Here is a 12287-nt window from a genome sequence, read left to right on the forward strand (position 1 = left end):
ACCTGCACTTTCTACCATAAAGTGCTTCAAACGGCGCCATCTCAATGCTTGAATGGTAGCTGTTGTTGTAGGAAAATTCTGCTAACGGTAGATGTCGATCCCAACTGTTTCCGAAATCAATAACACATGCTCGTAGCATGTCTTCAAGCGTTTGTATCGTCCTTTCGCTCTGCCCATCAGTTTGTGGATGATAGGCAGTACTCATGTCTAGACGAGTTCCTAATGCTTGCTGTAATGTCTGCCAGAATCTTGAAATAAATCTGCCATCCCTATCAGAGATAATAGAGATTGGTATTCCATGTCTGGAGACGACTTCCTTCAAATACAGTCGTGCTAACTTCTCCATCTTGTCATCTTCTCTTATGGGCAGGAAGTGTGCTGATTTGGTGAGACGATCAACTATTACCCAAATAGTATCAAAACCACTTGCAGTCCTTGGCAATTTAGTGATGAAATCCATGGTAATGTTTTCCCATTTCCATTCCGGGATTTCGGGTTGTTGAAGTAGACTTGATGGTTTCTGATGCTCAGCTTTGACCTTAGAACACGTCAAACATTCTCCTACGTATTTAACAACATCGGCTTTCATACCCGGCCACCAAAAATGTTTCTTGAGATCCTTGTACATCTTCCCCGTTCCAGGATGTATTGAGTATCTGGTTTTATGAGCTTCTCTAAGTACCATTTCTCTCATATCTCCAAATTTTGGTACCCAAATCCTTTCAGCCCTATACCGGGTTCCGTCTTCCTGAATATTAAGATGCTTCTCCAATCCTTTGGGTATTTCATCCTTTAAATTTCCCTCTTTTAAAACTCCTTGTTGCGCCTCCTTTATTTGAGTAGTAAGGTTATTATGAATCATTATATTCATAGATTTTACTCGAATGGGTTCTCTGTCCTTCCTGCTCAAGGCATCGGCTACCACATTTGCCTTCCCCGGGTGGTAACGAATCTCAAAGTCGTAATCATTCAACAATTCAATCCACCTACGCTGCCTCATATTCAGTTGTTTCTGATTAAATATGTGTTGAAGACTTTTGTGGTCGGTATATATAATACTTTTGACCCCATATAAGTAGTGCCTCCAAGTCTTTAATGCAAAAACAACCGCTCCTAATTCCAAATCATGCGTCGTATAATTTTGTTCGTGAATCTTCAATTGTCTAGACGCATAAGCAATCACCTTCGTTCGTTGCATTAATACACAACCGAGACCTTGCTTTGATGCGTCACAATAAATCACAAAATCATCATTCCCTTCAGGCAATGACAATATAGGTGCCGTAGTTAGCTTTTTCTTCAATAACTGAAACGCTTTCTCTTGTTCATCATTCCATTCAAATTTCTTCCCTTTATTCGTTAATGCAGTCAAGGGTTTTGCTATTCTGGAAAAGTCTTGGATGAACCTTCTGTAGTAACCAGCTAGTCCTAAAAACTGGCGTATGTGTTTCGGAGTTTTCGGGGTTTCCCACTTTTCAACAGTTTCTATCTTTGCCGGATCCACCTTAATACCTTATTTGTTCACTATGTGACCGAAGAATTGAACTTCTTCCAACCAAAATGCACACTTTGAAAACTTAGCGTACAATTCTTCCTTCCTCAATACTTCTAACACCTTTCTCAAATGTTCACCGTGTTCTTGGTCATTCTTTGAGTAAATAAGTATGTCATCAATGAAAACAATGACAAACTTGTCAAGGTATGGTCCACACACTCGGTTCATAAGGTCCATGAACACAGCTGGTGCATTAGTTAAACCAAACGGCATGACCATAAACTCGTAATGACCGTAACGTGTTCTGAAAGCAGTCTTTGGAATATCATCTTCTTTCACCCGCATTTGATGATACCCGGAACGTAAGTCAATCTTTGAATAAACAGATGAGCCTTGTAGTTGATCAAATAAGTCGTCGATTCTCGGTAGTGGGTAGCGATTCTTGATGGTAAGTTTGTTCAACTCTCGGTAGTCGATACACAACCTGAATGTACCATCTTTCTTCTTGACAAACAAAACAAGAGCTCCCCACAGTGATGTGCTTGGTCGAATGAAACCACGCTCTAAAAGTTCTTGTAATTGGCTTTGCAGTTCTTTCATCTCGCTGGGTGCGAGTCTGTAAGGAGCACGAGCTATTGGTGCAGCTCCTGGTACAAGATCTATTTGAAATTCAACAGATCGATGTGGGGGTAATCCCGGTAATTCTTTTGGAAATACATCGGGAAATTCTTTTGCAATGGGAACATCATTGATGCTCTTTTCTTCAGTTTGTACTTTCTTGACGTGTGCTAGAACAGCATAGCAACCTTTTCTTATTAGTTTTTGTGCCTTCAAATTACTAATAAGATGTAGCTTCGTGTTGCCCTTTTCTCCGTACACCATTAAGGGTTTTCCTTTTTCTCGTATAATGCGAATTGCATTTTTGTAACAGACGATCTCTGCTTTCACTTCTTTCAACCAGTCCATACCGATTATCACATCAAAACTCCGTAACTCTACTGGTATCAAATCAATCTTAAATGTTTCGCTAACCAGTTTAATTTCTCGATTCCGACATATATTATCTGCTGAAATTAATTTACCATTTGCTAATTCGAGTAAAAATTTACTATCCAAAGGCGTCAATGGACAACTTAATTTAGCACAAAAATCTCTACTCATATAGCTTCTATCCGCACCCGAATCAAATAAAACGTAAGCAGATTTATTGTCAATAAGAAACGTACCCGTAACAAGCTCCGGGTCTTCCTGTGCCTCTGCCGCATTAATATTGAAAACTCTTCCGCGGCCTTGTCCATTCATGTTCTCCTGGTTCGGGCAATTTCTAATAATGTGGCCCGGTTTTCCACATTTATAACAAACTACATTGGCATAACTTGCTCCGACACTACTTGCTCCGCCATTACTCGTTCCGACACCATTTGTTCCTTTCGTTCTATTAACCCCTGGTCCGTAGACCTCACACTTCGCCGCGCTATGACCATTTCTTTTACACTTGTTGCAAAATTTGGTGCAGAACCCCGAGTGATACTTTTCACACCTTTGGCATAGCTGCTTCTGATTGTTGTTGTTGTTGTGGTTATTATTGTTGTTGGGATGATTGTTGTAGTTGCTGTTGTTGTTGTTGTTGTTGTTGTTGGGCCGTTTGTTGTAGTTGCGATTGATGTTGTGATTGTTGGGATAATTGTTGCGATTATTGTTGTAATTGCTGTTGTTGTTGTATTGGTGATTCTTATCACCGTTTTCCTCCCACTTTCTTTTGACTTGCTTCACATTGGCCTCTTCAGCAGTCTGTTCTTTAATTCTTTCTTCAATCTGGTTCACTAGTTTGTGAGCCATTCTACATGCCTGTTGTATGGACGTGGGCTCGTGTGAACTTATATCTTCTTGGATTCTTTCCGGTAATCCTTTCACAAACGCGTCGATCTTCTCTTCCTCATCTTCGAATGCTCCTGGACACAATAGGCACAATTCTGTGAATCGTATTTCGTACGTGGTAATATCAAATCCTTGGGTTCGTAACCCTCTAAGTTCTGTCTTGAGCTTATTGACCTCGGTTCTGGGACGGTACTTCTCGTTCATCAAGTGCTTGAATGCTAACCATGGTAGTGCGTACGCATCGTCTTGTCCCACTTGCTCTAGATAGGTATTCCACCATGTTAACGCAGAACCTGTGAAGGTATGCGTAGCGTACTTCACTTTGTCCTCTTCAGTACACTTACTTATGGCAAACACCGATTCGACCTTCTCGGTCCACCGTTTCAATCCGATCGGTCCTTCGGTTCCATCAAATTCCAAGGGTTTGCAGGCAGTGAATTCTTTGTAGGTGCATCCTACACGATTTCATGTACTGCTAGATCCAAGGTTATTGTTGGTATGTAGCGCAGCCTATACTGCGGCTATGTTTGAAGCTAGAAAAGTACGGAATTCCTCTTCATTCATATTCACGGTGTGTCGAGTAGTTGGTGCCATTTCCTTCAAAATAGTCAAATGGAACAAGTTAATCATACAGAATATTAAGAGTAGTTAATAGTATTTCGTAGCATAATATGAACTCATTTATAAAAGCTTTTTCTTCATATTAGCGTTTTATAAGTTTAAATTCGGGTAGTACCTACCCGTTAAGTTCATACTTAGTAGCTAATATACAATTCAACTACTACAATTCGATATGAAAAACTGATTATAATAATATTTCGCGTTCAAACTTTTATACAATATTTTACAAACTTACAATACCGCTTATTTTACATAAAGCATGAAATATAGCACACAATAACTTTGATACAAGATAGTTGTGAAGATAATTCTAGCTAGTACACAAGTCGTTCAGCAAAGGCAATAAAGACACGTAATTCATACGTCCAGAAACAAGTCATGCATTCTGGTTTTACTAGGATTACTTCCCATCCTTGGTCTTGTGGAACATAACCGTTATGGCCGTTGATAAGACAGCGTGTTGTAACGTCGTCAAAGGGACGAGGGTTACGTAATGTCCAACAGTCCCGTAACAATCTAAAAACCTCATTTCTTACCCCAATTACCGACTCCGTCACTTGTGAAAACGTTTTGTTTAATAGTTGTAGCCCGATGTTCTTGTTCTCACTTTGGTGAGAAGCGAACATTACTAATCCGTAAGCATAACATGCTTCTTTATGTTGCATGTTAGCCGCTTTTTCTAAATCACGAAGTCCAATATTCGGATATATTGAGTCAAAATAATTTCTTAACCCGTTGCGTAAAATAGCATTTGGGTTCCCCGCAATATATGCGTCAAAGTAAACACATCGTAACTTATGGGTTTCCCAATGTGATATCCCCCATCTTTCAAACGAAAGTCTCTTATAAACCAAGACATTCTTGGAACGTTCTTCGAATGTCTTACAAACTGATCTCGCCTTAAATAGTTGTGCCGAGGAATTCTGACCGACTCTAGACAAGATTTCATCAATCATGTCTCCGGGTAGGTCTCTTAAAATATTGGGTTGTCTATCCATTTTGTGTTTTTATACTGTAAAATAGACAAGAGTTAGATTCATAAAAAAAATACTTATTAATACAAGCAATTTTTACATATATCATAAAGCATAAGCACACTATATTACATATATTACACCACACGAATACAACTATCTTATTCCGACTCGCTCGTTTCTTCTTGTTCGGTTTTGGTTCATTTTGCCAAGTTTCTAGGGATATATGATGTTCCCCTAATACGAGCCGTCGTTGTCCACATTGGTTTAGAAAAACCTGGTGGTTTAGAGGTTCCCGGGTCATTGTTACAACTTAAGGACTTCGGGGGTTGACGATACATATAAAGTTCATCGGGGTTGGAATTAGATTTCTCTATTTTTATGCCCTTTCCCTTATTATTTTCTTTTGCCTTTTTTAAATTCAGTTGGGGTAATTTCTATAACATCATCGGAATTCTCGTCGGAATCCGATTCATCGGAGAATTGGTAATCCTCCCAATATTTTGCTTCCTTGGTGGAAACACCATTGACCATAATTAACCTTGGTCGGTTGGTTGAGGATTCTCTTTTACTTAACCGTTTTATTATTTCCCCCACCGGTTCTATTTCTTCTTCCGGTTCCGATTCTTCTTCCGGTTCCGATTCTTCTTCCGGTTCCGACTCTTCTTCCGGTTCCTCTTCGGGAACTTGTGAATCAGTCCACGAATCATTCCAATTTACATTTGACTCTTCATTATTATTAGGTGAGTCAATGGGACTTGTTCTAGAGGTAGACATCTATCACATAATATCAAACACGTTAAGAGATTAATATATCACATAATATTCATATGTTAAAAATATATAGTTTCCAACAAAAATGTTAAGCAATCATTTTTAAAGAAAACACGGTCGAAGTCCAGACTCACTAATGCATCCTAACAAAATCGATAAGACACACTAATGCAAATTTTTTGGTTCTCTAAGACCAACGCTCTGATACCAACTGAAATGTCCCGTTCTTATTGATTAAAAACGTTCCATATTAATTGATTTCGTTGCGAGGTTTTGACCTCTATATGAGACGTTTTTCAAAGACTACATTCATTTTAAAACAAACCATAACCTTTATTTCATCAATAAAGGTTTAAAAAAGCTTTACGTAGATTATCAAATAATGATAATCTAAAATATCCTGTTTACACACGACCATTACATAATGGTTTACAATACAAATATGTTACAACAAAATAAGTTTCTTGAAATGCAGTTTTTACACAATATCATACAAACATGGACTCCAAATCTCGTCCTTATTTAAGTATGCGACAGCGGAAGCTCTTAATAATCACCTGAGAATAAACATACTTAAAACGTCAACAAAAATGTTGGTGAGTTATAGGTTTAACCTATATATATCAAATCATAATAATAGACCACAAGATTTCATATTTCAATACACATCCCATACATAGAGATAAAAGTCATTCATATGGTGAACGCCTGGTAACCGACATTAACAAGATGCATATATAAGAATATCCCCATCATTCCGGGACACCCTTCGGATATGATATAAATTTCGAAGTACTAAAGCATCCGGTACTTTGGATGGGGCTTGTTGGGCCCGATAGATCTATCTTTAGGATTCGCGTCAATTAGGGTGTCTGTTCCCTAATTCTTAGATTACCAGACTTAATAAAAAGGGGCATATTCGATTTCAATAATTCAACCATAGAATGTAGTTTCACGTACTTGTGTCTATTTTGTAAATCATTTATAAAACCTGCATGTATTCTCATCCCAAAAATATTAGATTTTAAAAGTGGGACTATAACTCACTTTCACAGATTTTTACTTCGTCGGGAAGTAAGACTTGGCCACTGGTTGATTCACGAACCTATAACAATATATACATATATATCAAAGTATGTTCAAAATATATTTACAACACTTTTAATACATTTTGATGTTTTAAGTTTATTAAGTCAGCTGTCCTCGTTAGTAACCTACAACTAGTTGTCCACAGTTAGATATACAGAAATAAATCGATAAATATTATCTTGAATCAATCCACGTCCCAGTGTATACGTATCTCAGTATTGATCACAACTCAAACTATATATATTTTGGAATCAACCTCAACCCTGTATAGCGAACTCCAACATTCACATATAGAGTGTCTATGGTTGTTCCGAAATATATATAGATGTGTCGACATGATAGGTCGAAACATTGTATACGTGTCTATGGTATCTCAAGATTACATAATATACAATACAAGTTGATTAAGTTATGGTTGGAATAGATTTGTTACCAATTTTCACGTAGCTAAAATGAGAAAAATTATCCAATCTTGTTTTACCCATAACTTCTTCATTTTAAATCCGTTTTGAGTGAATCAAATTGCTATGGTTTCATATTGAACTCTATTTTATGAATCTAAACAGAAAAACTATAGGTTTATAGTCGAAAAAATAAGTTACAAGTCGTTTTTGTAAAGGTAGTCATTTCAGTCGAAAGAACGACGTCTAGATGACCATTTTAGAAAACATACTTCCACTTTGAGTTTAACCATAATTTTTGGATATAGTTTCATGTTCATAATAAAAATCATTTTCTCAGAATAACAACTTTTAAATCAAATTTTATCATAGTTTTTAATTAACTAACCCAAAACAGCCCGCGGTGTTACTACGACGGCGTAAATCCGGTTTTACGGTGTTTTTCGTGTTTCCAGGTTTTAAATCATTAAGTTAGCATATCATATAGATATAGAACATGTGTTTAGTTGATTTTAAAAGTCAAGTTAGAAGGATTAACTTTTGTTTGCGAACAAGTTTAGAATTAACTAAACTATGTTCTAGTGATTACAAGTTTAAACCTTCGAATAAGATAGCTTTATATGTATGAATCAAATGATGTTATGAACATCATTACTACCTTAAGTTCCTTGGATAAACCTACTGGAAAAGAGAAAAATGGATCTAGCTTTAACGGATCCTTGGATGGCTCGAAGTTCTTGAAGCAGAATCATGACACGAAAACAAGTTCAAGTAAGATCATCACTTGAAATAAGATTGTTATAGTTATAGAAATTGAACCAAAGTTTGAATATGATTATTACCTTGTATTAGAATGATAACCTACTGTAAGAAACAAAGATTTCTTGAGGTTGGATGATCACCTTACAAGATTGGAAGTGAGCTAGCAAACTTGAAAGTATTCTTGATTTTATGTAACTAGAACTTGTAAAATATATGAAGAACACTTAGAACTTGAAGATAGAACTTGAGAGAGATCAATTAGATGAAGAAAATTGAAGAATGAAAGTGTTTGTAGGTGTTTTTGGTCGTTGGTGTATGGATTAGATATAAAGGATATGTAATTTTGTTTTCATGTAAATAAGTCATGAATGATTACTCATATTTTTGTAATTTTATGAGATATTTCATGCTAGTTGCCAAATGATGGTTCCCACATGTGTTAGGTGACTCACATGGGCTGCTAAGAGCTGATCATTGGAGTGTATATACCAATAGTACATACATCTAAAAGCTGTGTATTGTACGAGTACGAATACGGGTGCATACGAGTAGAATTGTTGATGAAACTGAACGAGGATGTAATTGTAAGCATTTTTGTTAAGTAGAAGTATTTTGATAAGTGTCTTGAAGTCTTTCAAAAGTGTATGAATACATATTAAAACACTACATGTATATACATTTTAACTGAGTCGTTAAGTCATCGTTAGTCGTTACATGTAAATGTTGTTTTGAAACCTTTAGGTTAACGATCTTGTTGAATGTTGTTAACCCATTGTTTATTATAACAAATGAGATGTTAAATTATTATATTATCATGATATTATGATATATAATATATCTTAGTATGATGTATATACAGTTAAATGTCGTTACAACGATAATCGTTACATATATGTCTCGTTTCGAAATCATTAAGTTAGTAGTCTTATTTTTACATATGTATTTCATTGTTAATACACTTAATAATATATTTACTTATCATTTAACATAATTAACCAAGTGTATCAATATCTTAATATGATTTATATGTACCTAGTAAGACGCTGTTATAACGATAATCGTTATATATATCGTTTTCGAGTTTCTTAAATTAATAGCCTCATTTTTATGTATATAACTCATTGTTAAAATACCTAATGAGATACATACTTATAATAAAAACATGTTAACTATATATATAACCATATATATGTCATCGTATAGTTTTTACTAGTTTTAACGTTCGTGAATCACCGGTCAACTTGGGTGGTCAATTGTCTATATGAAACATATTTCAATTAATCAAGTCTTAACAAGTTTGATTGCTTAACATGTTGGAAACATTTAATCATGTAAATATCAATCTCAATTAATATATATAAACATGGAAAAGTTCGGGTCACTACAAGCGTCAGACTCGAAATAATTTTATGAACAAAATGAAACTAACCACGTTCGAAACGGACACTTTTTAAAAAACGCTTAACACAAAGACAGCCCGTATCTTTCTGCTCGCCGCGAGTTAAATTTTTCCGACAGCACCGTTACACTCGAAAAAATTTATTGAACAAAACAAAACTAACTACGTTAAAAACGGATACTTTTTAAAAAACGCTTAACACAACGACATCTAAAACGGCGCTTAATACATGGGTCGTGTTCCCCTCTGTAAATACACAACACTACGTTAAATATGAATACGCAGCCCGAAAGTCCCCGCCGCAACGCGCGGGCCGATCCGGACTAGTTTATGTAGAAGTGTAGAACTATAAACTATCTAGGGCTGAGTTTTAGAACTTTGGGCCTATATAATCTTGGGCCTATTAAACAGGCCTTCACTACTGAAGCCTAAACGGTTAAACGGCTAAAACCACACTCTTTCCCCTCTTGTATTCCATCATCTATTTGTTAACATCATACGCACACCAGGTGTTTGTGAAAATGTCCAAGAAGAAAAATCGTAACAAACAGCCAACACCAGCCGTTACCCTCCGTAAATCACCCAGATTTCTCCAAATTGTGCTCGCAGATCCTGCAGACCCGATAACTCCTGATCCGGAACCACGAAGAACCCGTATCCCTTCATCAGCCTCACCTCTCACCTTGACCGGAATAAACAATGATAATTCTAAAATTAGGTCTAGAGCATCTGTAAGGTCGAATCACTGTTGCCGTTTGAATCGTAATAACAGTAAGCAATTTTTTCTTTTTGTTGTCGTTTTCATTTTAGAGTATCCCTTTGTTAATTTGAGCTTTGATAATTGAAGACTGCCTATGGTTATTCATCAGGTGAATTGATAATTGAAGATGGTGTGAATAAATTTAAACAGTTTGGTAATTCAATAAAGAATAAAGTGAAACGCAGTAAGCGAAAACGAGACAATAATGTTGATCGATTAGATACCTTGGCAATTTATGATGATGATGATACAGGAAAACAAGATGAAGTATCTGATAAATGTGCAGATAAGAGCAAAAATGGAGCTGCTGTTTGCACTACAATTGTAGTTCATGAAGGCTTGAAGGCTGAGGCGGATTTTAATAAAACGATAAACAATGGTTGGACGAAAGATCAAGAATTGGCATTGGAGAAAGCTTACATAGGAGCAAAGCCCAACCCACACTTTTGGAAGAACGTTTCGAGGCTGGTAATTCACTAATCATTATAAACTCGATCGTCTTATATTATATCAGCTTCTACAAAATTGTGTGCTAACTGCAGAATACGTCAACAATGTGATCTTGCGTTAATCATGTTTACTGTTTGTGTTTCAGGTACCAGGCAAATCTGCACAGGAATGTTTCGACAAAATACACAGTAGTCATTTAACACCACCGCCACCTCGCCTGCGTTCCAGGTCTCGAGTATCAAATTCAAATGATTTATCTTTTCCCGCTAGTAAATTGCTTGATTCTTCAAGCCCTAAACGTAAAAAACCGAGATACCATAAGCAAAAGAGTCATGTAATCCAGAGGACTGTAAGACACATGTTACAAAATCAGTATAATAACGTAAATCAAGTTTCTGATGCGGACCTGTTTTCAGTTCTGGAGCCCACATTCACTGAATCTGTAAATTGTAATTTGATGCTTACCACACCTGATCGTAACCCTGTTGAGGTACTAAAAATGTGTCGCGAAAGATCGTCTACAGTGAAAAAAAAGAGTGTTTCAAGATTTAGTACACTTGTGAGTCCGCCCGTTTTAAAGGAGGTTAAAAACAAGGCGTTGCATGAGAAGTATATTGATCAGTTGAATTGTAGAGAAGCTAAAAGGAAAGCAGCTTATGCAAAGGCAGAAAAGGTTCATCAAATTAAAGGGATGAAACAAGAGAGTTCTGTTGAGAGAAAGAATGCAATCAAAGATGCGAAAAATGCGTTGGTTTTTGGTGCGAAAGATGCGATTAATGAGTTTCAACACTATCAGGCTAAGGTACTAAGCAACCTTTTTGATAATGAATGTGATGTTGATGCTGATGAGGGAGTGTAATAAAATTGATAATTTGAACTGTTGTGTATGCTTGATATTTTACTTGTTTAGAAATTGGTACAAATTGTTGAATACAGCTTGTGGTACATTTGTTTTTTGAGGTATTCAAACTGGCCAGTTTTATAAAGTGAATGGAAAGGTTTACTTGTTTAAAAAATAACATTTATTTAATGGATAGGAACGTTTAAGTGACAATAATAAAAAGCTCAGAGATATGATGTTTATAAATAAATGTTTAACACTTGGTTTATATCAATGATAATTTCTTCTAGCTGTAATATCATAATCTGAACCGTTAGTTGTTAGTGCATTGGTGGTGACTTGACCTTCCATAAAGTGAAGTCTGGAGTTCGACTTCCATGTGCTCTAAAATATTTATCTTGTGGTTACCCGCTCATTTCATGGGCTTCGAAGGTTTTCGGACGTTTATGTGTTTGAGCCTCACCCGAGGGTGTTTACCACACGCGATGCCCGTGTGGACTCGTCGTGGGGGTTTCCTCCTGAGGGACGGTAGGACTGTAATTGTTTAATGATCGGGTGGGTAGGTTCCGACATCGCGTTCAGATCCCTCAGTGAATCCCATCGGAAAATAAGTTGCAGGGCTATGCTGGGTTCAAGGTTTCAAATCTCTCAGATATTCAATTTGGGTCAGTGCAGATCCGGCTACATTGAGTCGGCAAAACTGAAAAACAGAATGGCCCAATGAAAGTTGGGTTTGGGTTTGGGTCAGTGCACTATGGGTCTGATCACTGTGATGGTGAATTTGATGCACAGCTTGAGTCAAAGAACATTAATGCTAAGGCTAGCTGTTTAAAAACAAGGGAA

At 36.6% G+C, this 12287-nt stretch overlaps 1 protein-coding gene across 2 annotated transcripts; it reads left to right on the forward strand.

The window, feature by feature from the left end:
- The first annotated feature begins 9847 nt into the window (after positions 1 to 9847).
- On the forward strand, positions 9848 to 11592 carry LOC139862811 (uncharacterized). 2 transcript variants are annotated; one of them, XM_071851443.1, is made up of 3 exons: positions 9848 to 10164; positions 10263 to 10621; positions 10749 to 11592. In XM_071851443.1, the coding sequence occupies exons 1-3, from the start codon at positions 9915 to 9917 to the stop codon at positions 11460 to 11462; spliced, it is 1323 nt and encodes a 440-aa protein (XP_071707544.1). In that variant the 5' UTR covers positions 9848 to 9914; the 3' UTR covers positions 11463 to 11592. The 2 variants fall into 2 exon arrangements, with proteins under 2 accessions (XP_071707544.1, XP_071707545.1); XM_071851444.1 differs by having other exon boundaries at positions 10440 to 10621.
- Positions 11593 to 12287: the final 695 nt, after the last annotated feature.

Source organism: Rutidosis leptorrhynchoides, chromosome 8 (genome assembly GCF_046630445.1).
Source record: "Rutidosis leptorrhynchoides isolate AG116_Rl617_1_P2 chromosome 8, CSIRO_AGI_Rlap_v1, whole genome shotgun sequence".
Lineage (NCBI taxonomy): Eukaryota > Viridiplantae > Streptophyta > Magnoliopsida > Asterales > Asteraceae > Rutidosis > Rutidosis leptorrhynchoides.

What these genes read in the sequence shown, in the direction of transcription:
- LOC139862811 (XM_071851443.1), top strand. Translation starts at nt 9,915, where the DNA reads ATGTCCAAGAAGAAAAATCGTAACAAACAGCCAACACCAGCCGTTACC. An exon ending in CCGTTTGAATCGTAATAACA is followed by an intron (nt 10,165 to 10,262) that starts GTAAGCAATTTT and finishes GTTATTCATCAG; the next exon opens with GTGAATTGATAATTGAAGAT. An exon ending in GGAAGAACGTTTCGAGGCTG is followed by an intron (nt 10,622 to 10,748) that starts GTAATTCACTAA and finishes TTTGTGTTTCAG; the next exon opens with GTACCAGGCAAATCTGCACA.